This window comes from Lynx rufus, unplaced genomic scaffold (assembly GCF_022079265.1).
Source record: "Lynx rufus isolate CCGP_SWC_20201006 ecotype Redwood Valley unplaced genomic scaffold, mLynRuf1.p SCAF_1, whole genome shotgun sequence".
NCBI classification, from domain to species: domain Eukaryota; kingdom Metazoa; phylum Chordata; class Mammalia; order Carnivora; family Felidae; genus Lynx; species Lynx rufus.
Genome location: NW_025814823.1, coordinates 10,206,988 through 10,232,906, shown reverse-complemented (window position 1 = coordinate 10,232,906; position 25,919 = coordinate 10,206,988). Strand labels below are relative to the sequence as shown.

Genomic DNA, 25,919 nt, shown 5'->3' with positions numbered 1-25,919 from the left:
TTCATATCTTGTCTCTGAATTTAGACTGTGAGCCCCCTGAAGGCAGGGTCAGGCCTCACATCTCTCTCTCATCTTTTCTATGCATCTCCCTCAGGGTTATGCCCATGGGAGTGGTTCAAAGATATTTTCTGATCAAGTAAGTCATGAGAACTTTTCCTTGGCTAGTAAGTTATCAAATGCCTAAAGCGGGGATTGCAGGGTAGGGTTCTCTGAGGGTTTGCTGCTTGGGCTTCAGGAAATGCAAGAACTTACCAGTTTTATGCAAAATCACCAGTGCCTTGTGTCTCCCCTGTTGGGGCTCCATGGGTATGAGGTAGTGGGCCCCCTGGCTGTTGGCAGATGAGTGGCTGCAGACTGCGACTTGGGAAAGATAAGCCTGGACTCTGGAGGTAGGGCAAGGACTGGTAGGAAGCCTTTGGCGGCTGTGGGTTCCCACGGTTTTCCATCCAGCACAGCCAGCCATGAAACTGATAAATTAGTGTGTTTTTCAAATGGTTCATGACTTGGAGGGAGAGGGGTGTTGTTACCAGCCCCAGGACCCAGCCCTGGACCTGCACATAGCAGGAGCTCATCAATATGTTTTGAATGAAGATGTGAATGAATGGGCCCATGATCACATTAGCAGAGAGAGGGGGTCTTGAAGAAATGGAACCAGGGTAGAGAAATTAGAGAGAATGGGGTGGGAGAGTGGGGAAAAGTTTTGCAATAAAATATACAAGTAGTAAGGACTGACCCATGTGGGGGCGTGTGGGGGATCATGGGACCCTGGGGGCACCCGAAGGGCTAATGCGTGTGGTGAGGGTGGCATTAAGCTTGAGGGCACACAGCTGAGTGACACATCAGGAGATGATGTTTGAGGTGGGATGGGGGGGCAGGAGTGATAGCTGGGGAAAGGAGCCCATAAAGAGTGGTATTAAAGACACAGGGCTAAAATCGGCACTGTAGCAGAGACCAAGGGGCTCAGCAGGAGAGACAATCCTTCATGTGGACAGTGGATGAGACAAGGCTCCCAAAGGTAGTGGGCAAGGCTGTGAGATAGGCTCTGATGGATGAGTGCCTGGGATATGGACTGAGCTAGCTAAACTCTTAAGCTCCCTCCCAGCTTTGGGAATTTCCATTTGACAGGTTAAACCTGAAACCAGGCTAATCCCTTCTCACCTGGATGCTGTCCAGAACTGAGATTTCTTTAGCCGATGAGCCAGGAGTCCAAGCCTGCTGGGACCTGTGCGGAACGGCCATGGAGCCTGCCCCTCACCTACCTTTTCTTTCTTCTGCAACCATGAGAGGGGCTGGGAGTGTTCAGCTTGCAGTAAATGTGGCCTGAGATGACGTTCCAAATGATGACCTCTCCATCGTAACTGGAAGTCATGAGAAGAAAAGGTGGGCATTGAGCCACACAGAGGATGTCCTCTTTGTGCCCATGGTTCTGAGAAGGAGAGAGATGGAGAGGGACAGGGTAAGAAATCAAATTCTCAATCACCCATAGATAGTTCTCCTCCATCTGATCCCTAAGACAGAGGATGCAGACGGGTTCCTCCTCCTGTGCTTGCCCACGATGGAGACTCACCTAGAACCTCATGACCCAGCCCCAAGGATCAGGGCATCCTTCCAGGCAGGAGTCTGTGTACAGGTCAGCCAGAGAGGTGCTGCCTCTCCTTGGGTCAGTTCTACTACCTTCCCCAGGGAAGTGATAATCCTAGCAGCTTCCTGACCTCCCCACACAGCTGGCAAATGGAGTGTTTGCAGGGAGCCCTGGTTGGGGCTGAAATGGTGATGGCAATGGGATAATGGAAACCAGCTCTGGGCCAAGGTGATTTGGCTTCCCAACAGCTCAGTTCTAAGTTCCAGAGTGTGCTGTCCCTTGACTTGATTCCTACAGGGCTCCCATCTGCGGCTTACACATGCAGTTAGGAATTTAGATCACCTACTCTCCTCAAAAGGAGGATTTGGATATGGATCCTTAAGAAAGATGAGAAACCAAAATGGAGTTTTTTGAGGGCAGTGCTGCAGAGAGCTTAAAGAGCTCCCGGCCACAGTCCCTCAACATCCTCACTGGGGTACAGTTTCCATGTGAAGAGACTTGGCTTCTCCTGGTGCTGTAGAGGCATCATTTCTCCCTTGCTCTCACATACTTTCCACAGAGTGTCCCCTGGGGACCTGTCCATGTCATCTAAGATGTCCCTTCTGCCTGAAAGTGGCTGGGAAGGTGGTGGCATAAGACAGTTGGAAAAGAGAAGGTCAATGGCTCTCTCTTTCCCACAATCTTCTGCCAAATCCTGTCTCCTTCTGTGACTTGTGACCATGTATGTCTGGGATCCTCCTCCTCCTGTGATCCCCCACTGCCCACACCATGAAGTGTACATGCCTTAGCATGACTGTCAAGCTCTAACTTTTCAACCTCATTTCCCTCCTGTGTCTGATGCCCCAGCCCCTCAAACTTTTCATAGCCCTCCAGACAACATGCTTTTCATGCATGCTTCCCGACTTGGCTCATGCTTTCATGCTTTCCCCCTTCCCATCATCTACATTGCTTTCCTCACCTCGGCCTCCTGGGAAAATCCTAGTAATCTTTCGATCTCCTGTGTGATGTTAGAGCAAAGTTAGTAGTTCCCACCTCTAGGCTTCTCCCACATCTTTTACGTTATTATATCATTTGTCACATTGCATGATTATTATTTCCGTAGTTTATCTCCTCACCAGGCTGTGAGATTCTGGGCCAAGAATCACATTGTTTTTTAAAAACATTTTTTAACGTTTATTTATCCTTGAGAGACAGAGCATGAGCAGGGGAGGGGCAGAGAGAGGGGGAGACACAGAATCCGAAGCAGGCTCCAGGCTCTGAGCTGTCAGCACAGAGATCAACGTGGGGCTCGAATCCACGAACTGTGAGATCATGACCTGCGCCGAAGTCGGACGCTCAACCGACTGGGCCACCCAGGCACCCCAGGAATCACATTTTATTCACGTTGTATCTCCTGGGCCTATCCATTAAGCATGACACTATAAAAGTGCCCCAAAATACGTGTTGAGTGAGTTAATAGTTGAATAAATAAATATTCGAATGCACTAACACTTCACTGACTTGCCTGACAATGCCTCCTTGCAATGGCCTTCACTTCCAGGCATTTTCTGCACAACTTTGTTCTTTCACTCAATAATCACTAATCTGCGAACTCCGGGAAGGCAGAGATCATGAGATGACCCTTTTGATCATAACTTCATCTTCAGTGAAAAAAGCACACTTGGTCCACAATCTGCACTTGGCATATGCTAGTTGAATGGAATCAAATTAATTAGGCATTGCTATAAAGTGGGCACTGGGCTAGGTCCTGGGAATACCATGGTGAAGGCAGACAAGGCCTGGCCTCATGGAGTTTGTATTCTAGTGACTTGTACCTTTTGGAATGTTTATGGGGGTTTAAGGTAGGGTTGAGCTGTAGCACACGGTTGGGCACAGTGACTTTGCTTTCTTAGCACTTGTCTTATTGGCTTGGCATCCAGACAATTCTGAGGGAGGTCATTCAACCATAGGAGGCTATAGAAAGTTGGGGCACTTTGCTAATAAGAATCACAAGAAGTATCCCGGTTGTGGGCCCCCAACAAGCCACAGGGCAGGAATGTCATCTCTTCGGCTCCCTGGCTGCCCAAAGGTGACACAGCAAATGCATACAATTTTGCATGCCAAGCAGAAATAGGAAGTACATGCTTCTTTCAGGAAAGTCACACCCACCACATCTTGGGCTGCCATTCCTGTACTACATGAATCCTGGCTGAGCTCATGGAGAGCTGCATGGATTGGCTTCCGTAGCCCCATGCCCCAATCTGAACACAAGGCCATCACTCTTCCTGGAGGGGAAGCAGCTGCCTGGAGCCCAGTACTTCTGGCTCTACCTGGACCCCAGTCATGATTCCTGCCACAGCAGAGGCTTTTGAGGTCCTTGTGACAACCCTAGGCAGGCCCAGGAGAGTCAGGGTGAGCCTCTGAGTGACAGATATCCTCAACATGTGCCACTGTTTGGGTTGAGAGCCAGACAGTGTGGACCAGGGCTCACCAGGTCATCCTGCCAGTGTGGCTGCGGCTTCCAGAAGTGATGAAAGTCACATGGTGCATCCTGTATGCAAAGCCAAGGAAGAGACGTTGTATAAGCAGTAAAATGAGCTGCCAACACACTCACAACTTCAGAGAGAAGGTGTTGGCACATTTTATAACCCTACCCCTCACCCCACCAGTGATGTAGTTTTTCGAAATGTCAAAGCAAATTCCTCTAGTGCTAGTGGGAATAAAAAGCAATCCACTTCTGACGTTTGGGTGATTGCATTTCAACAAATCATATGTCAACTGACAAACTCTCCTTGGATGGTCTGCATAGCTTTGCCTTCATAATAAGAAGCCATAGCCGCTGCATGTGTTAAAACAAAAGCCGTCAGCTCAGGAACCTATAATACCAAAGGATGGATTCAACACCAGAGCTTCTCAGGTAGTCGTCTCTCAAATCATCTGGGGATGCAAGGCTTAGGCTGTGAAATACGGCTCGCCTTCAAACGAATAAAGAACTTACAATGTTTAAAGACCTTCAGAAATCCATGACCATCCAGCATAGTGAGCAGGGGAAATAAAATGTCACAGGTAGATTTAAAACTTAGTTTCAGTCAGCATTTTCAACTTCTCCTGTCCCTGAATCCTTTCTCCATCTCTAAGCAATAAAAAAATACTTTTTCCCCCCAGAGATGCTTATAGATGGCATTTCGTCTCCTCTTCCCACTTACAGAGGGACCAGGGCATAAAGACAAGGTGGGAGGAAGAAGGGAGAAAGTAAGGGCTGGACAATTGACAGAGTGGTTAGCCCTCACTTAGGGGCAAGGATATGCGAGATATGCTGACGCCCCAGCGTGCCGGGGAGAAGGGAGCATGACAGCCCGGGTACGAGGGGTAAGAATACAAGGCAAACTGTGTAGAGCTCCACGTTCCAGGCACGGTCTGCTTTGAATTCCCAGGGATGCCCTCTGTGCCTCTGATAGCTCTTCTAGCTAACGCTTCGTGATACTGCGACTTACGATAGGAAATAGGTATTCGGTCTCTGTCCCCACTTCTGGCAGATAGCTCCTAAAACCCTTGGAATTCCCTAAGTGCTGAGAGCATGGGAGGTGTCTGAAGTTGGTGGGGGGGCACGAAGACTGGGCTTGTGGGACTGAGCCTGTAACCTGTGGATCTGATGCTATCCCCAGGTAGATGGGCCAGGATTGAGCTGAATTGTAGGACACCAGCTGGTGTCAGAGAATTGATTGTTGATGTGGGAACCAGCGCCCTCCCAGAGTTAGGTGAAGAGTCATTATACTTCCTCCCATAAAAGAGAGCTAGAGGGGTGCCTGGGTGGCTCAGTCAGTTAAGCGTCTGCCTTTGGTTCAGGTCATGATCTCATGATACATGAGTTGGAGCCCCACATCGGGCTTTCTGATGTCAGTACAGAGCGCGCTTCAGATCCTTTGTGCTCCTCTTTCTCTGCCCCTGCCCCACTATGTCTCTCTCTCTATCTTAAAAATAAATAAATAAACTTAAAAAAAAAAGAAAACTAGAGGGAAGAAACAGAAACAAAAACCAAAGTAAAAAAGGTTTCTAAAAGGGAGGAAGAGAGGGAGGGAGGAAATTCTTCTGTCTCTATCATGGCTTAACTTGTAGAGAGAGCAGAAGTCTAAAGAACTACTACAAACTGATTTTAGTGTGAAAACAATCAAGGGTAGGGTTGGTGGGGAGAGGATAGCAATCTGAAACAGGGTTTTGAATGGCTCATTTTGTACATTTCACTTACAAAATACACATTTATTCTCCTGTCCCATCCAACAGCTATGATGCACCTAGAGCAGTAACAGAGTAGTAGTACATGTCAATACTTGAGCTTATCATCTCTTTACTTTTTGCACGCAATCAATACTGTGGTTTAGTTTTGCCATGTCTATATGATACATGGAGAGAGCAAGATAAAATGTGATTTGATAAATTAGGGTCAGCGTTTTCACTGCTACTTAAGGGATCTATAATTTCCGAGGTCTACGGATGCTACTCCAGGAGCAGTTGCCCTCCTGAAGGTTAAGTGATCCTAAGAGCTCGGTTGAAACACGGAGGCGAGGGCACAAACAGAAACCAATCGGGAATTGTTTTCACTCTTTTTGTGTTCAGGAGAGAATTTATTGGATTTTTATTCTTGGCCTTGTGGCTGCTGAATTTAATTACTCTGGTAACCTCGTCTGTGATTTATTCTTCAAGAAAGCATTTGGTGGAGAGATGCAGTGCTCCCTATCTCTACCTCTAAATAGTCATCAAAATGTGCAGAGAATTGCTTCCAATATTCTAGAAGAGCCTAGTTGCCTAAATTACCATCAGGAAGCAACCAGGGTTCTCGGGAATGCTTTGACATATTTCCTTCTGGAAAATTCCCTTCATTGTCTTGGTGTCCTCCTCCAGCATAGATTTTGTATCAAAAAGATGCATCCCCCTCTTACATCCAAGCTGAATATAACTCACTTATTTTGGTTCACCTCCAAGGAGGTACAATCACAGACTTCACTTTGCTTTTCATCTAGAAAGATAACATTGTCAACTTCTATTAGACATTCTTCTTTATTAGTCCTTAAATCAGTTTACACATGTTGTCTCAATTCAATGATGATTGGGGAAAAGTTGCGTACTAACTTTCTAGTTTTCAGACCACAGTTAGGTGTCTTTCAAACCACCAAAGCCCTGCTGGTTTCCTGCACCCCCCCTCCCCCCCGCATTGCCCTAAAATGCTGGTTCTGCCCTTGCTCAGCTTTGGGAAGAAGCTCGCCTTCTCCTGACAGGACCCTACACGGTGCCCGGCCCCTCCTGAGTGAGGAGACAAGTGAACACAGGCAGGTCAAAAGCAGAACTTGGAATCACAAACTCATTACTTTGAGTGATTTTTGTCTTTTTTTACTTTGGATTCTTTTATATTCTCTGGTAGTTGAAAAGTTTTTGCCTCTTATCTTCCTCATGGAAAGTCAACAGGCCAGAACTGTGGAAATTCGACCAAAATCAGGTACAGCACATGAACAAGTGGAAAAGTGGCCTTGGAAAAAAAATCACTAACACACAAAACAGACTACTAGCTTTTAGTTTGCTCATCCATATTTTGACTTATGTGATGCTTAAAATGTTTAGAAAAGCTAAGCTCTTTTAAGAACGCAGATAAACATACCGGGTGATGAAGGAGCAGGTGCACAAGGCTTAGCTGGGAGCACATACATTCATGTAAAGTACACCTCTCCTCAGTAGAAGTTTAAAGTCACTGGTAAAATGAAGGGCCAGAGAAAAAGAATGTAGGATTGTCACGTGCACCCTAGATCCCATCTCATTTGTTTCTTCTACCTTGACAACAAATGCCCAATCTTGCATCATTATGTTATGGGGAGCCTTGGTAGGAAGCAACTTGCCATGTTTCAGTGTGTGCAGACAATGTCCGTTGTTGGAGCTCCATATCTTCAGACAGCCATCTCTGCCCCCAGTGACTAGCCTAGGAAACAGTCTTCTGTTAGGAAATCATGTCAGGGAGCTCACCGCCTAATGGCTGAAGCTACTGGAGAAGACACATACCTTCTTCCACTGGAGTCAAAGGTCAGAATGTGATTCCAGCATTGCCATGAGCCCAGTAAATCCAGAAACAACCTTCCTGTTTCAAAGTCCCATACTTTCACCACCTGTATCCGGAAGTTGAAAAAAAAAAAGTGACCTTGAGATACTGGCTATCAAATTAAAGGGAATTTGCATTCAGAAGTCTAGTGCCACAGATATGTAAGATGAAAACTTACCCTGAAGGTATCTTTACTTCCAATACAAGTTGGCTTACCTTGGTGTATTCATTTGCTGGGCTGTATTATAAAATACCACAGAACAGGGGGATTAAATAATACACATTTAGTTTCTCACAGCTCTTGGGGCTGGAAGTCCAAGATCAAATTGTTTGCAGGTTTGGTTTCTTTTGAGGCGTCTCTTCCCGGCTTGCAAATGGCCACCTTCTCATTGTGTCCTCACATGGTCTTTCCCCTGTGTATGCACACCCAGGGTTTCCTTATGTGTCCAAATTTTCTCTTGTTATACGGACACCAGTCAGATTGGCTCAGGACCCACCCTAATATCCTCATTTTAACTTAATCCCCTCTTTAAAGGCTCTATCTCTGCATGCAGTCACATTCTGAGCTGCTGGGATTGGGCCTTCAACATAGGAATATCCGGGAAACAAAATTCATCCCATAACACTCAGCGAGAAGATTAGAAAATTTAGAAGTCTTTGGGTAAAAATCTCCTGACTACCTAGGCTCAGAGAAATAGGTGTGGATTGAATTTTGAGCAGCAAAATTTATTCAGCACCAAGGCGAAGCTGAGTGAGGAAGACAGCCTGTTTGGGGGGAAGGATATATCTTCTAAACCCTCAGCTTTCAGGTTTCACTCAGTCTAACTAGTTTGAGTCTTGGAGTGGCTTTCTTTCTGCCCCATTCCTTGAGCAACGTTTGAATGAGAATCATCTGTCAAGGGAGATGAATGTCAGCTTTCATGACCGGTTGAGGTAAGTGCCTACCCCAAGGAGGGCTTCCTCTGGGGCAGGCTTTCTGGAGCCTGTACCCAAAGGCATGGTGGCGTGGGAGGAGAAATGCTTGAGGACAACACTCTGTCTCAGAACCACTGAATGTTCCTATTAATCTTCCACTTTGTAAAAGAGGCTATTCCATCGACATAGAGAAATTTCCAGGTCTCCAACCCAGAAACCAGAAGGCATCCTCTCACTGGTGTTGATTTAAATGCCTAAGAGCAGGTTTTTAGTAACGTACACTTTGCTTCCTGCCCCTCTGTCCTTTTACAACGCCAGGGCTCGTGGGGGTGGGAAGGAGGGCGGGGTGTGTCTATAGCTCCGGAGCATCCATTTGTTCCCCTTAATATTGCAATAGACCCTTAGCATTACTGGGTATTACTTTAATTATTCCAGCCTTTGCAAACATCCCGAAGTTTCACAACATGCGTGACTTGTAATATGGTCAAGGTCCAGAAAGGAATGTGGTACCTGTTGGCATGGAAGAATGAGCAGAGGGCGCTGAGTGGGGCAGATAGCCCGGGATTGACACAGAGCGGAGGCAACCTCCCTGTGGACCTGCCTTCTGGTTAAGTGGTTAAACAGTCACACATTCGCTTCCTTAAAAAGAAATTCCCCCAACACCACCACCTGCTACTGCCAGTTACGGTTACGGGAGTGAAAAGATTGAAGTGAGCAATTACAATATCTTTAAAAACGACTTAGGGTTCTATTTATAGAATCAAGAAAAGTCTAGGGATGCCTGGGAGGCTCAGTTGGTAAAGCATCCAACTCTTGATCTCGGCTCAAGTCATGATCTCACGGTTCATGGGATAGAGGCCTGTGTCGGGCTCTGTGCTGACAGTGCGGAGCCGGCTTGGGATTCTCCCTCTCCTTCTCTCTCTGGACCTCCTGCTCTCTCTCTCACTCTTAAAATAAATAAATAAAAACTTAAAATATATATATATAAAAAAGAATCCAAAAAAGTCTAAAGGTGCTACTTAACTTTTTAGGTGCATTTTGTAGAGGGAATTTCAAGCCTTAGCTGGACCTAAGAACCTCTTTGCCCCAAGTGATTCTTGCTTTTGGAGTTCCCATTCAATTAAACATATTAAACTGCAACCACATCCCAAATTAAATATAATTTTGCTATTAAATGTTAAAATCTTTGTAAAATATCTACAGTTTTAAGCTCTGTTGATAAAAAAATTCATTATTCGTAACAAATAAATGTCCATATCACGTATACCTGTATATGTGTAAGTTGCAGTTCCTATGTAACACATTGCAAACATTTAATTGAATATTTATTAGTTTACACTGTGCCATTTTCAAGCATTTTCAGAGGCATTGAAAGTTGGTGGCCCCTAGCACTTTGCTATGCAACTCAATGAGTAATGTGTGGCATAGAGGTATTCATAACTTCAGGATCGTGAAAATCTTGGGCTATGTTCTCTCCTTCACAAATAAAGACTGCAATGTGGCTTAGATGCTATGGATCATGACAGTGGGCATAGATTTCACACAGATCTGCAGGATGAGCAAATACTCAGATCAATAATTCAATTCAGTAAGTGTCTGAGAGTTTATTACCAGCATGTGCTTAATACAGTAAGAGTTGACAGAGTATTTATATCTCAATTCAACATCTCCTTACCACCCACAGGCAGGGAAGATATGCATATCAAAAGTAATGCTATTGAAGGAGGCTGACTGTTAGCACAGAATTAGGAGCCCAAATGCTAATGGAGCCCTTCATTCTGCCTGGATGTGGGAGGGATCTAGAAACTTTTCTCAGAGGAGTTGATATCCGAGTTGTGCGTTGAAGAATAAGAAGGGTTTTGACAGATTAAGAGGAAAGAAGGGGGAAACATAGATGAGGTGCTAGTTGCCCTAACTGCCTGCTGAATTGTTAGAAAGGCGGGGCTCATGCCTGGGAAACAGAGCAGGATGGGTGAGGACTGAATCTACACCACATGGGTGAGGACTGAATCTACAGGAAGAGGGAGATGCTTGTGTGAGTCCAGAGCAGTGAAGACACGTTTTGTGGAGGAGACAGGACTTGAGTTGGACCTTGAAGGGTTGCTAAGGTGTGTGTAGGAAAAGAGGGAGAAGCAGGAAATTCCAGGGTGGAGATGGGAAAAAGTTGGACAGAGCCAGGAACAGGCATGTGCAGGATGCTGAGACCAGAAGGTTGGCGTCCTTGGAGTCGCAGGTGATTCTGAAAGATCTGGAGGACAAATGCTTCTGTATAAGTATGAACCCAAATTAGACAAGAACCCACCTTCTTTGAGATGAGTTGAGACTGAGTCATCATAACAAATTTTTGATCAACAGACCAAGTAATCTGTTTCATTTAATACTTAATAAACCCATGGTGATGACTAATTTCTAGAGCAAGAACTGGCAAGAACACATGCAAAGACAACCGAGTCTCACTGGGAGAGAAGCCGAAATGAGTGTGAACATGAAGATGACACTACCAGACTGTGGTGCTCCCGAGGCTATAAATCCTAAAGACAGGGTGTGCCAGGCAATTGCAGGAAGAAGAAAAGAGGATGCTGCCAGATGGCCTGGGACACGGGCGTGTAATGCCAGAGCCTAGGCCAGTGGTTCGGAAAGTGATTGAACTGATATTTAGGTGATTTCAGAACATTTAAAGTTGAGTGTACTTGGGGTGTGTCCTCCCATTACCTCAAGGGCAGGAGTACATGAATTATGGGATGTGTGCACTTCTCTACTCCCACTCTTTATGCAAGGAGCATTGGTTGTGTCCGTTCTGTGGGCCAGAACTGTGTCATGCATCCAGGACCGGGCCAGCATGATCCTCGAGAGCCCCAGTGAAAGAGGGAGTAGACGTGGAATGCTCCATACCTTCATCCCCAGATTACACTACAGTAGAGTTCTATTAATCATCCTACACCATACAAGAGAACCACCATGAAATAATGCCATCCTTTAGTAGCAGATGGACCTTCCAAAGAGCTCATACTACAAGCCACTGGGGCAACTGTGAGCTCTTCCAGTCAGCTTTCAAAGAAGAGTGTCCAAATAATACTTGATAAGTAGCAGAGTTGAAGAATTCTAGTAGAATTCTTAACTTCCAGGGACGGACGGTCCCTGGAACACTCCGCTCAGCTCCAAGGTGAGGACCATGGGGCTAGACTCACACTCACAAACACATCATTGCTAAAGAGAACAAAAGTTGATACTTACAGATGCTTCCGTGCAGCTGACCACTTGCCTGAAGGCCCGGTTGTAGCGGTAGCAAACCGCGGGCTCTTGGTGGGAAATCACCAGGGAAGGCTCTGGGGGAGACCTTACTCATGAAAAACAGAGAGAGGATGAGAACCTGAACCAAGTGTAGGACACAGATACCCAGGATGAGGCATCTATTGCCTTACAGAGAAAGGTTAAGAGGATAGGAATGGGTCTGTGACCTTGGACACGTTGTTTAACTGCTCAAAACTCTTTCTTATCTCTTAAATGGGGATAATGGCATCTACTTTAAAGGGCTGTTTTGAGAATTAGATGAGAAGATTCATATAATGTCCTTCCCAAAGACCCTCACATGGCATAATTGGTATTCAATGGGCAGCAGGCACTAATCATGAAAACTGACACCACATGTCTCCTTGGGGCAGGAGGAATGTGATTTCATTTAACTATGGAGTGGACCTTCTTTGCTATTAATTTACATCTTCCCCGCCCCCCCCCCACCCCCCGCAAATAAATACAAGCTGTATTATCCCGTTCTGAATCTTCAAGCCTGAATAGCAGCACCTTTCATTCGAGCAGGGACAAGGCCCTGCGGTGTGCTTCCCATGGGCAACCAGGGGCCAAGGGCTTACCTGTGTCCTCCAGCCTTGCCCCGTGAGCTACCTCTGGGACAACAGCACATAGAACAGACACTTGTAGGGGTTAAGCAGTCCAACTGTTTAGCACTAATGTCCTCATCTGTAAAGTGGAATCTGGAATCCTTTGTAGAAATTTAGTGAGGAGTGGGGGTTCCTGGGTGGCTCAGTTGGTTAAGCATCTGACTCTTAATTTTGGCTCAGGTCATGATCTTACGGTTCATGAGTTTGAGCCCTGCATCAGGCTCTGTGCTGGCAGTGTGGAGCCTGCTTGGTACTCTCTCTCTCTCTCTCTCTCTCTCTCTCTCAAAGTAAATAAATAAACTTTAAAAAAAAAAAAGAAATTTTGTGAGGAGTGAGGAAAAGGATGTAAAATGTCTGGAGAAGCCTGGCATGTAGTGAACACTCAATAAATGAATGTTGGTTCCCAGTACTGCTGCTCTGCCATCTCTCTCTTTTTTTTTTTTAATATATGAAATTTATTGTCAAATTGGTTTCCATACAACACCCAGTGCTCATCCCCAAAGGTGCCCTCCTCAATACCCATCACCCACCCTCCCCTCCCTCCCACCCCCCATCAACCCTCAGTTTGTTCTCAGTTTTTAACAGTCTCTTATGCTTTGGCTCTCTCCCTCTCTAACCTCTTTTTTTTTTTCCTTCCCCTCCCCCATGGGTTCCTGTTAAGTTTCTCAGGATCCACATAAGAGTGAAACCATATGGTATCTGTCTTTCTCTGTATGGCTTATTTCACTTAGCATCACACTCTCCAGTTCCATCCACGTTGCTACAAAAGGCCATATTTCATTTTTTCTCCTTGCCACGTAGTATTCCATTGTGTATATAAACCACAATTTCTTTATCCATTCATCAGTTGATGGACATTTAGGCTCTTTCCATAATTTGGCTATTGTTGAGAGTGCTGCTATAAACATTGGGGTACAAGTGCCCCTATGCATCAGTACTCCTGTATCCCTTGGATAAATTCCTAGCAGTGCTATTGCTGGGTCATAGGGTAGGTCTATTTTTAATTTTCTGAGGAACCTCCACACTGCTTTCCAGAGCGGCTGCACCAATTTGCATTCCCACCAACAGTGCAAGAGGGTTCCCGTTTCTCCACATCCTCTCCAGCATCTATAGTCTCCTGATTTGTTCATTTTGGCCACTCTGACTGGCGTGAGGTGATATCTGAGTGTGGTTTTGATTTGTATTTCCCTGATAAGGAGCGACGTTGAACATCTTTTCATGTGCCTGTTGGCCATCTGGATGTCTTCTTTAGAGAAGTGTCTATTCATGTTTTCTGCCCATTTCTTCACTGGGTTATTTGTTTTTCGGGTGTGGAGTTTGGTGAGCTCTTTATAGATTTTGGATACTAGCCCTTTGTCCGATATGTCATTTGCAAATATCTTTTCCCATTCCGTTGGTTGCCTTTTAGCTTTGTTGGTTGTTTCCTTTGCTGTGCAGAAGCTTTTTATCTTCATAAGGTCCCAGTAATTCACTTTTGCTTTTAATTCCCTTGCCTTTGGGGATGTGTCGAGTAAGAGATTGCTACGGCTGAGGTCAGAGAGGTCTTTTCCTGCTTTCTCCTCTAGGGTTTTGATGGTTTCCTGTCTCACATTCAGGTCCTTTATCCATTTTGAGTTTATTTTTGTGAATGGTGTGAGAAAGTGGTCTAGTTTCAACCTTCTGCATGTTGCTGTCCAGTTCTCCCAGCACCATTTGTTAAAGAGACTGTCTTTTTTCCATTGGATGTTCTTTCCTGCTTTGTCAAAGATGAGTTGGCCATACGTTTGTGGGTCTAGTTCTGGGGTTTCTATTCTATTCCATTGGTCTATGTGTCTGTTTTTGTGCCATCTGCCTTCTCTCTTGATTGTCCCTCCAATGCCCGGGTTCCAAGGCTGGGGCCACTAGAAGAGGTTCAGTGGGTCTGAAACCTCCAACTTAGTGCCAGACTATTCCCAGTGTGTGGAATCCTTTCCAAGGAAAAATAACATTTGACAGAAGGACGATTTGCACTTGCCCATGAATGGTCTCTGGACTCCTGTGATGGCAGAGTCTTGCCTGTGGGGGAGGAGGAGGGAAGGGTGTGTGGGGCACAGTCCCAGAGAGACAGCGCCGGGCCCGTAGCCAGAGCCTACTGGCTTTACCTACATCCCTTCCCCAACGCGGGGTGGAAGGCGCTGAGTCTCCCCGCTTCGCAGGTGGAACCACCAGAAGGCTGAGAAGGACCAGGTCCCTTGACCAAGATCACAAAGCTCCCAAGCGACAGAGCAGGGACCGGCAGACATTATCTGGCACCTAAGCGTTGGCGCTAGAGACGGAGTCTGTTTTTGCCACGAGGTGGAATTTCAGTCTTCGCTTAAAAACAAAATCCAACAGGCTGTTTTTCTACACACTGATACCATGTAGAACAAACAGCCGCCCGATTGACGGAAGTCCCGCTTTTCAGCCAGTTCCTCTGCCATCTTGAGCAGAGCGCCTGCTCTCCCAGGCCTGGCCGTGACGATGACCGGGTGGGAGTTCTGCCAGGCGCTCTGGATCCACGGGCGACTTGCCCGTGGCCTCAGGGGGGCAAATTAGGGACGGTGGGTACAGACACGGGCAGCGGCCATACACGCTGGACTTCTCAGTAGAGTTCTGGTGCTGTGAAATCTGATCGCTTTTCTGTAGAGTTAATTCTTGATCTGTGGTTTAGTCACCGAACACAATAAAGGTTCTTCCTAGACATATGTTCACAAATCAAAAAAAAACAGAACACTTTTCGAGACCGTATGCCATCACTTTTGGCTCAGGAAATCCGTTTGCCATTTTCATATAGATGGGATGTGACACCTGCAAACCGCGGTAGCCAGCCTAAACCTTCCCTGCCTCCTTTCCTTGGTTTTCAAAGACTGCAGATTTGGGATTCGGAATCTTGCTGAACACCGAGGGGGAAACTGCAGGCAGAGAATGAGGGATGTATTCCTGGGTGGCGGGGTGGGGGGGAATAGCCAGGGGCCAGGTTGGAACCACGAGAAGGCTCTAATGACGTTCCGAGGGCCCGTCACTTCTCAAAGCACCGGCAGTGTGCCTGGCCAGCCCTGCTGAGCCCGGGGAAGAGGTCTGATCTACCTCGAGACAACTGGGCCCAGGGAAGCTCTCTACCCCCGACACGTGCCTCTTAGGAGCATCTGAGAGAAGCCTCCCTGTGGGCTCTGGAGAAGGAAGACTAGACGATGTGCTTCCCATTGTCTACTTAAAAAATAGTAATAAGCACAGAGCTCTCCTTCCCCTTCGAAATCTCAGACAGACTTTTGCCCTTGCAGTGGGAGGAGCACCACACAGGGAGGAGGCCGGGTGCCAGGCATCTGGAGAGGCGGTCTAGCCCCAGGTCTGCTCCAGACTCCCAATTCATTCCCTTCTCCCGGCCTCCGTCGCTCATCTGTAAAACTGCAGCCTTGTGCTAGGTGACTCGTGGGTCTCCGGGAGGCGGGACTTAAACTCTTCAGGAAGACCAGGCAGTCTCAGCCTAGGCAGGCCAGGGGCGGGCCCTGGAGGGGACATTCGGCGCTAAGGGGAGGATTGTGTGAGTGACCTCCCTGACCGTGGAAAGGGCAGCCGGCACCCACTTTCCTGGCCGAGGAGGAAATGACAGGTGGCCTGGCAAAGGGGTGCCGAGGCAACTGAGGCGGCCTCATTTGTAGAGGAATCAGGGAGACAAGTCTTCAAGGCATTTAAGGGCCCTGGGCAGGAGAAGCCTGCTAGGGGACCCTCCACAAGGACCCGTCCCATCACCTGGGACTGAATGGCTACCCTGCTGTAGGGATGGGGTCTCAGATGTGGGCCTCCAGGGCTTCCTGGACAATTTCCTATAGACGTAGAGCCGGTGGGTCGATAAGGGCTCGAGAGGTAAATTCCAGACTTGTGGATAACATAGGGAGGTGGTGCTGGAGTGATTAATGGGAGCTGTTAATGGGAGCTCACCAAACACATAGTGCAAGATAGGGACGTTGGGCATAGAGCTGAGGAGGTCACCCAGAGGCCTTAACTGTGGATCGTGATATAAAAGGTTGCAGGCAGCTGCACTGGGCTCGCCGTGCCCTCTAGACAGCTGACGGCTTGGGGCCAAGAGGGTAACCTCATACCTGAGTCGCAGGTGCAGGGGTGCGATCGTGTCGGTGGCCACACGCAGGGCTCTGGGGTGGGGGAGATAGAGGCAGGCCGCGCCCTCCCCCTGGATACCACTGGCTTTGGAGGAGGCCGTAAACGAGCGACTGTCTGTTTCCAGATCCCAGATCTGAGGAGGAAATGAGGAAAAAGTCACCGGAGGTCGTGAACCGGCTGCTCTGCTGTGTTTCCGAAGCCGTCACCTGGGGCAGGGGTCTGGTCAGGACTGATGGAAGTTTACACGCTGCCCTGCCCCCACTCACCAAAAGGAAAAAGGGTGAAAGGGGCTTCTTGTCCCCCGTTGTTTGTAAAGGAAGCAGAAAGCGGGGCCCTTGTCCCTGAGCCCCTCTACCATGCTGAAGCTGCCCACGGAGCAGGGATGCCAGAGGCCAAGCCACCATAGGGGTGGCCAGTGGCTTCTCTTCCCGTGGACCGGCTGAAAGCAGGAGCTCGACATCGTGGGTCAGATTTGGGCACAGAGCTACCCCCGTCTCCCAGATACGTTCCCATTTCTTAACGCAGTTCTTCCATACCAGCCACTGGGGAGATATTTGGAGCGCTCAGGGGACAGACCTCAGCGTGGTTATTGGTTAAGGGCATGGAGGTCCAGAACCCCCCTGCCTGGGGTGGCCTTGGGCAAATTACCACTCTCCCTTTCCCTCAGTTTCTTCATCTGTAAAATAGGGAGACTAATAATAGTGCCTATCTTATAGGACTTTAAAGTCTTAGGACTTCTTAAATATTAACAAAAACAGCGTTTAGGATCATGGCTAGGCCACAGTATAATGGTATGTGATTAGAACGCTAATATTATTGTTAATCCTTTATTACGATTATTGCATAAAGTCATGCCACGACTCTTGTGTTATTTTAAGGTGATCTGATGAGAGCTGCAAGGGAGGGCTCACTCCCTGGGGAGGAGCAGATGGGCCAAGTGCAAAACTGGGAAGACAGAATCATCACGAAGGCAGCTGTTGCTTAGTGGGCTGGCATGCGCCAGGCATTGTGTTAAATGCTTTCCATGCGTCGTTTCATCTACTCTTTGTTAGGGGCTGAGTTGCGTCCCCCCAGAACTCGTATGTTGAACAACCCCCAGTATTTCAGAATGTGCCCTCATTTGGAAATAGGGCTGGAGTCTGGCGCGACGAGCAGAGATGAAGTCACGCCTCAGACAATTTGACTGCCGTCCTTGTAAGAAGGGGGAGTTTGGAGAGAGATGCACCGAAGGGGAGAGTGTCATGTAAGATGAAGGCAAGTATCAGGGTGACGCTTCTATGAGGCAAAAACGCCAAAAGTTGCCAGCGAACCCCCAGCAGCGAGGAGGGAGGCAGTCTCCTTCAGTCTCGGAAGGGACCAGACCTGCTAATACCTTGATTTTAGACTTCCGGCCTCTAGAACTGCGAGACGAACCTTTCCATTTTTCAAGCCACCCAGCTTGAGGTATTTTGTCACAAACTAATTCGATCTGAAACCAACTTTGGGAGGTAGGTATAATCCACCGGGTTCCGGCGAGGTTCAGTGACTCTCCTGACGCAGACCTAGTGAGCCGCTAAAGTAAAAAAGAGCCCATCTTAGGCTCGTCTCCCGCCAGAGCTGCGCTGGAAAATCTGAGGACTAAGCTGGGTGGGATGTACTTGGATGGGGCTTCTTTCCCCCACTTTGAAACTCCAGGAAGCAAATCAGCTATCGGGAAATTTGAAGCCTTTACCCCTGAAGCCAGACTCTTATTTGTTGTATTTATACTGTTAGTTTTCCTTAGTTCTCCCCAGCAGGTAGCAAACTCACTTTGAAAGTTCTAGCCTGCTTTTTTAGCTGTGATTTTTAGGTCATGGCATGAAAGGCAGGAAGCAATACACTTTGGGAGGTCAGTCTCGGGGTGACAATAGTGATCAAAGTAAAATAATCCCATGGAAAAGATGATCTCAGGCCCTTCTTGTTCAAGGGATGTCCCCCCTTCCTTTCTGGAGAACTAAATTGTTTGAAAACGCTCATTTTCCTGGATAGAAAGGTAACACACGGTCACTTAAACCACAATAGGAATCCATTTATCTAGTAATTTCTTCTTACTTCATGAAATAATGTTACTGAGAGAGAGAAGGTTTTGATGAGGACAAAAATAAGGTAATTCTGGAGTCTGGCAGAGGGATCTTAGTTGGAATGCTATCGGGGGACCCCTCCAAGGTCTGTGAAAGGGAAAGGTAGGAAGGAATTCTTCACACTGCTGTTGTCATTGATTCAGCAAGTTGGCATTAAATCCCCAAAGTAAAAGTAGCTACAACAAATTCGTATCACTGACCTATCCATGGTCTGTCCAGCACCCTCGTGTCTTCTGTTAGGAGAACTGCCTCTCTGATTATAAGCAGTAGACATGGGACGGACCCAAGCCTGGTCAATCTGTGTCTTCCCTTAGATTTTTCTGTCTAGAGCTGATAGTGAATCTGGAATTGGGTTGTGGTTTAGACTGGGCATCAATGGTCCCAGCCATTTGGAAGGAGAAAACCTTTCTGCAGTAGGAGTCAATATCAGTGTACACCAAGGAGCAGAAATTCGTAGCGCAGGCAGAAAGTGTAGAAATAACAGTGCCGTGTTTGAACCCAGCTGCCTGTGAGGCCACCTGTCTGATGATCGGGTTTCAATAACCAATAAATTCTCCCTTTTTAGCTTAAACTGTTTGAATTAGATTTTTGTCTCTTTGGCCTAAAAGAGTCTTAACTGGTAAAACTACTCTGTGGTGAGCACAGTTCATACCTTATCTTTTATGAGCACAACTAACCTACGAGGTGGGTCATTTTGCAGAAGAGTGACCAAAGTCCAAGAGAATTAAGAGTGACCAATGACCAAGAGAATTAAGAGTGACCAATGACCAAGAGAATTAAGAGTGACCAATGACCAAGAGAATTAAGAGTGACCAATGACCAAGAGAATTAAGAGTGACCAATGACCAAGAGAATTAAGATTGACCAAAGTCCAAGAGAATTGAGAGTGACCAATGACCAAGAGAATTGAGAGTGACCAATGTCCAAGAGAATTGAGAGTGACCAATGTCCAAGAGAATTGAGAGTGACCAATGACCAAGAGAATTAAGAGTGACCAAAGTCCAAGAGAATTAAGAGTGACCAATGTCCAAGAGAATTGAGAGTGACCAATGACCAAGAGAATTAAGAGTGACCAATGTCCAAGAGTTTAGCAAGATTGAATCCTTCACCCAAGGTCACTGAGTTTCTGGTAGTTTCAGAGTTTAAACTCAAGTCTGTATTTCTCCAAAGCATTCTGTACCCCACCCCCAAATGCACACTTCTCTGTCCACACTGGAAAGGTGTTTCTGGGGGAATGGCCACCAAAATAAGGCATTTCCTGGTTTCCCTTTCACCCAGAGTTATGAACTTCGCAGTAGAGTCTGAAAGAAAGTGATGGGTCATTTATGGCTGGGGTTTTAAGAGGCAGATATGCGTTATCTGCTCTCATGCCCATCGCCCCAGGATGAAGAAGACTCTGGGAGTCTAGGACCCCACATGAAGACAGCCTAGTTCTTGAATGGGAGAAAAATGCCCCTCACCAGGAGCACTGGCCTTGGGTTATGAAAACAAACAGGAATAACCTTCTGTTGTCTCAACCTCTAGAAAATATGGGGTTTATTTGTTACAGTGGCAAGCCTTACCTCAGCTGATACACCATGCTATCTTCCTTCCAAGAAATAACTTTCTTTCAAGAAATAACTTTTCTGTACTGATTCCTGTTAACACAAAACAGCCGTCTTTGTGGTGTGCAATGTTAAATTCACAGAAAATAACAAGTGAAAACAGAAAACCGAACCTGTCACTTTACTCTCCTTTAGAGTAATGCCAGAAACCAGCAGACTCCTGAAACGTTCCATGTGTCCCCATGATTTAGAGAAGTGAAATATTTGGGCTGAAAAATCAATTCAAAGAACGAAGACCATCTGATCAGGCATGCTAGAAATTTAGCTGTTTGGTTCCTGGTTGATTACTTTTTATTTGATAGGAATAATGTATTCTGAAATAAATTACACACCATATTTCCAAGATAGGATTTCAATATATTTTAAACACATTTTGGGAAGTGATTCAATATGCCTGAATCATCACAGGCAAGATGCTAATCTTGTAATCATGATTTTAGATTGGAAGAAAATGGAGAGGCACTAGGAAAAGAAAATAGGATAGAAGACGTGTTCTTACATACAGAATTATGATTATCTGATGGTGCCAAGTTTTGAGGAAAAAAAGCTCATTAAAAATATGAAGTCTCCAACTTTGTGGCTTTGAGGATGCCTTTGGATGGATTTGATTTTCAAAATAAATCAAAAACTGAAGTCCATAGGTTTTACCATTTTAACCAAATTTTCTTGGAGGACTGAATTGAGTTTGGGTCCTGGTTGCACCACGACCTGTGAAGTCAACAATTAATTTTATGTAAAATGTCCTCATTGGTGCCATGAGGTGGACTCTAAGCTCACTATACAGGAGCCATATTGGATCCTATCAACATGGCAGCGTCCCTGTGCTCAGTCTTTGAGGCTTTTCTCCCCATTGCCCACTCTTGTTCTCTTTTCTATTTCATCCACTCCATGGCTTAAAATTTCATCTAAATGCTAATGAATTCCAAATTTATATCTCCAGTTCTGACATCTCCCCTCAACTCAGGATGACTCTATCCAACACATCTACTACTGAGCTCCCGGTCAGGCTCCTTCTACCCACTATCTGCCCTGTCTCAGTTGGGTGGGGCCCAAAGCCTTGGTGTCCCCCTTGACTCCTCTTTCTCTCTCCTCTCCCCCTCCTTTAAAAAAAATAACGGTTTTGTTGAGATATAATTTACATCACACAAAATTCACATTTTTAAAGTGTATAATACAGGGGTTTTTAGCATATTCACAGAGTTGTGCAACCATCAGCATTGTTTAATTTCAAAAAATTTTCATTACTTCGAAAAGAACCCCCATACCCATTAGCGGCCACTCCCTATCCCTCCGCCCTCCTCCCCGCAACTACTAAACAAGTTTCTGTCCCTGTGGATTTGCCAATTCTGGACATTTCACATAAATGGAATCATCCAATACATGGCCTTCTGTGACCGGCTTTCACTTAACATAAACTTTTCAAGTTTCATCCATGTTGTAACACATATTAGTACTTCATTTCTTTTTGTTTCTGAGGAAAAGTTCATCGTAATGATATGCCACATCTTGTTTATCCACTTATTAGTTCATGGACATTTGGGTTATTTCTACTCTCTGGCTATTATGAATAATGTCGCCCTGAATATTCATATGTAAGTGTGTGAATATAAGTTTCCAATTGTCCTGGGTGTAAATCTAGGAGTAGGCTTGGTGGGTCATAAGATAACTCTATGGCTAATGTTTGAAGAACTGCCAAAATGTTTTCCAAAGTGGCTGCACCATTTTAAATTCCCACTAACAATGTATGGAGGGCTCTGATTTCCCTGCATCCTTGCCAACGCTTGTTATTGTCTATATTCTTATTTTAGCCATCTTAATGGGTATGAAGTGGTAACTCACGGTGGTTTTGTTTTGCATTTCCCTAATGACTAATGATGTGAAGCATCTTGTCATGTGTTTATTGGCCATTTGAATATTTCTTTGAGGAAATTTCTGTTCAAGTCCTTTGCCCATTTTTAAATCAAGCCATTTGTGTTTTTATTATTGAGCATACAGATTTTTTGGTATCCTACGTGCAAGTCCCTTGTTAGATGCGTGATCGGCAAAATTCTTTCCCATTCTGTAGGCGGTCTAATCATTTTCTTAATGGTGTCTTCTGAAGTTTTTAATTTTGATGGCGTCCAACTCGTTTATTTTCTCCTTTCTGTCTCTTGTGTTTTTGATATCATATCTAAGAAATCATTCCCTAGTCCAAGGTCATGAGGACTTACTCCTATGTTTTCTCCCAAGAGTTTTGAAATTGTAGCTCTTTTTACATTAGGTCTATGGCCTATTCTGAGTTAACTTTTATATATGGTGTGCGCTTAGGGATTAAACTCCTAGATTGAGGTGTCGGCAGGCTTGCTTTCTTCTGAGGCCTTGCTCCTCGGCTTGCAGATGCCCACCTTCCTGTGGTGTCTTCCCATGGTTGCTCTTCCTCTAAGTGTGCTGATTTCCTCTTCTTACAAGGACACCCATCATATTGGATTAGGGCCCACCAATATAGCCTCACGTCACTTCAATTACTTCTTTATAGGCCCCGTCTCCAGACATAGTCACATTGTAAGGCACTGGTGGTTAAGACCTCAACGTGTAGATTTTGAGGGGATATGATTCAGCCCAGAGCATCTGTAAATCATTTATTATGTGAGTGGTCAGTGAACTGGTTTATGTGTCTATACTGACCAGTCATACTGACTTGCCTGAGGCTCCAGGAGTTCTTTGACTCAGACTGCTCTAAACTCCCACCCTCTGGCCCCATGAGAGTAAAAAAAAAAAAAAAAAAAGGATGAAATCATGAAAACTTTTCATATTCTTTGGAAAAGCATATGAAATGATGGAAAAAGCAAATCTGTGAACTTTCTTTCTTTCTTTCTTTCTTTCTTTCTTTCTTTCTTTCAGTAGAAAAGCAACGCATTACAAAGATCACAGGGGCAACTGAATTTTAGAGGTAGATAGGACCCTAGGTATACAAGTACAAAAAGAGGTGTGAAGGCAAACAAAATGAAAATGGTAATATCACTGCTTCTAAAGGACTCTAAGTGTTTAAATCCTAAGCCTTACAGACAACATTTCAGAAAAGGCCCACCTGCCCTATGTGTATCGCACAATAAGATGACCAATAGTAGCAAGGGACTGCTGCCTCCCCCGTGTCCCCATTCTGTCCCCTGCTCCTCCTCTCCATCCTCCAACATACATTCTCCCGGGGGAATCAGGGCAGCATGCAAATGGGGGCTGAAATGCCATAAGGTTTACTCATCCCAACAAAACACCAGGTATAGAAAATTTTCTAAGAGACTACCCTTCCATTGCCCACGTATCTTCTTTTTTCCAAAACAAATCCTGCTAATGTAACTACCATTTGAGTATCTGCTAATGCAGAGGCCTCTAAAGCTGAAGAGGGGAAAGAAAACAGGAAAAGAACACATTCTCTATCGGAAATTGTTGGACAATGTATCAAAACATAAAAGGGCAAAGACCTTAATAGTGTTGTCCGAGGACCTGGAAGATATTTCGTTATCCTCAGCAGATGCATGGATGTCGATCACTGGAGCTGTGTGGCTTTTCAGCGTACCTGTTGGTTTTCTAGAATGAAAAAAGAACAGATGAACACCAAGCAGTTCTAAGCGCTGTTTCTAAATAAAAATGCAAGACTAAACTTGGTCCGGATCTGGCAGTTCTATTCAGCCTGGAGGAGGGTTACGTCTCCTTCTGAAATCACGCAAGTGTATATCTTGTGTGATAAAAGGACTGAAGCAAATAATACCCAGTTACAGCAACACAACTCAGTGCGAGCTGAAGCCCTGGGCTTTGTTTCACCAACTGCTGACAACATCACTATAAAAGGAATAACGAGGAATGGCACAGGGTGGGGCTGGAATAGATCCTGTGGCAAGTTGTTGCTTTATGCAGGCCAGAGTTAACAGTATTCAGCTCTAGGGGGAATGTCTTTTTGATATAAGTTTATTTCAAGGAACTCTGAGGGATCAAGGTGCCCTCAGGGTCGCAGGGCTGGGTGTGTAGTGAGAGGGTGGGAGGTGGGGAGAAGGGAGGCAGGGCTGAAATGGAAGGGGAGAGCACACTATCGTTTTATAACCAAGTCCCTGGAAGTTAAGTGGATTGTTCCACGTCAGCAGACAAATGGGCGCCTAAGGTAATAGAAGTGGGTAGAAAATCATTTTTCTTTCTCTCTGATTAGGCATCTGACCTTGTGCTGGGCGCTATACGTGGATGACCCCATCAGTAATCTTTATGACTGCTGGAGGGGTAGGTACTCTTGGGATCATCATTATCGAGGAGGAAACCAGCAGAACCCCTTGAGCAGGATCACTTGGCTACCAAGTGACAGGGACAGAATCAGATCCCTCATGCCCACCTGTTCCTAGCGCTGCCTCCACCACTGCCTGTTGTTGCTGAGGGGCATGGGTCACCTTTCAGATCCTCCACTGACGTCTGATACAGAGGCTCGGGGAGGAAGCTTGGCGCTCCCTAGAGGACCTGTTCTTGTCCCCAAATCCCCACCATTAATGCACGAGAAGACTGCTCCCTATTTTCCACTGTCCTTCCATCTTCAACACTTACCAGTGGAAATGATATAGGCTTTTAGAATCAGCCAAAATGCATTTGAACCCAATTCCAGTGTTATTTCCAAAAAGGTAAACTCCTCTGAGCTTCCGTGTTACCCCGTTGGTAAATGGGGCCAGGGAGTGGCTGGGGCGCCTGGGTGGCTCAGGTGGTTAAGCATCCAACTCTTGGTCTTGGCTCAGGTCATGATCTCGCGGTTCGTGAGTTTGAGCTCCACATTAGGCTCTCTGCTCTCAGCACAGAGCAAGCTTCAGATCCCCTCTCTCTCTCTCTCTCTGCCTCGCTCAGAATAAATAAACTTAGAAAAACGGGCCCAATGATTTGCTTATTAATCCCCAAGAATGAGTCTCTAGTGGCCACAAACAGGAGTTTCCCAGGCTGTGTGCGTGCGAGATCAATGTCAGGCAGGGGTTCTTAAATTATCCTGAAGGGGAATTGGCGATCCCCTGTCCTGCTCTCAGGTACTTTACTGGATCAATGGCACTCTTGGTTGGAGAAAGAAAACAAACTCACCCAGGCAGATAAGGATTCCAGACTCGAATGATTCGATCCATCCCACCTGTCAGCAGCAAGTTCATTCTTTCATTTACAGAATGAAAATGCCTTGACTCCTCTGTAGATGCGAAAAACGGTTTGATCCCATTCTGCTCGCCTTTGGGGCAAACCAAGGAACGCTTGGTGCCTTCTTGCCTCAACATCTTTTCTAACATCCCTTATCCTTTCATCTTTTGCTTGACATTTGTTGTTCCCATAGTACGACCTAAAAATATTCACAGAAAAACAAAACACAGCCTCTTAATACGATCAATTTTCTGACAAGTTGCTGATTTTGAAAGTCCCGCTTTTGCTTTCAGTGAGGACTACTTTTTTCTTCCTCTCTCACCCTCTGGTGTTACACCATGGATCATCTGAAGAATGAAAATGATTTCTGTAAGAACGTCAAGATTCATTTCCCCTCCTTCTCTAGAGAGAGACAAGAAGGGTCACCTGGAGGAAGGAGGAAGCGTGAAGAAGGCCAACTCATTCTGAGGTGGGTAACCCAGCTTTTAATAAATCTCTGCTGAGCACCAGGCAGTATGCCAG

General features: G+C 45.9%; 1 protein-coding gene across 1 annotated transcript in view; it reads right to left on the bottom strand.

The window, feature by feature from the left end:
- LOC124508290 (uncharacterized) overlaps positions 1-25,546 on the bottom strand; it is a 43,758-nt gene extending 18,212 nt beyond the window's left edge. Inside the window, exons 1-11 of the mRNA XM_047074684.1 lie at positions 25,350-25,546; positions 23,732-23,837; positions 16,552-16,703; positions 11,793-11,895; positions 7,607-7,710; positions 7,447-7,526; positions 6,521-6,575; positions 5,808-5,853; positions 4,053-4,112; positions 1,260-1,426; positions 253-383 (exon numbers count right to left, since the gene is read on the bottom strand). Of these exons, the coding sequence (XP_046930640.1) occupies positions 253-383; positions 1,260-1,426; positions 4,053-4,112; positions 5,808-5,853; positions 6,521-6,575; positions 7,447-7,526; positions 7,607-7,710; positions 11,793-11,895; positions 16,552-16,703; positions 23,732-23,837; positions 25,350-25,546 (1,201 nt within the window). The remainder of the gene's footprint in view (positions 1-252; positions 384-1,259; positions 1,427-4,052; positions 4,113-5,807; positions 5,854-6,520; positions 6,576-7,446; positions 7,527-7,606; positions 7,711-11,792; positions 11,896-16,551; positions 16,704-23,731; positions 23,838-25,349) is intronic.
- Positions 25,547-25,919: the final 373 nt, after the last annotated feature.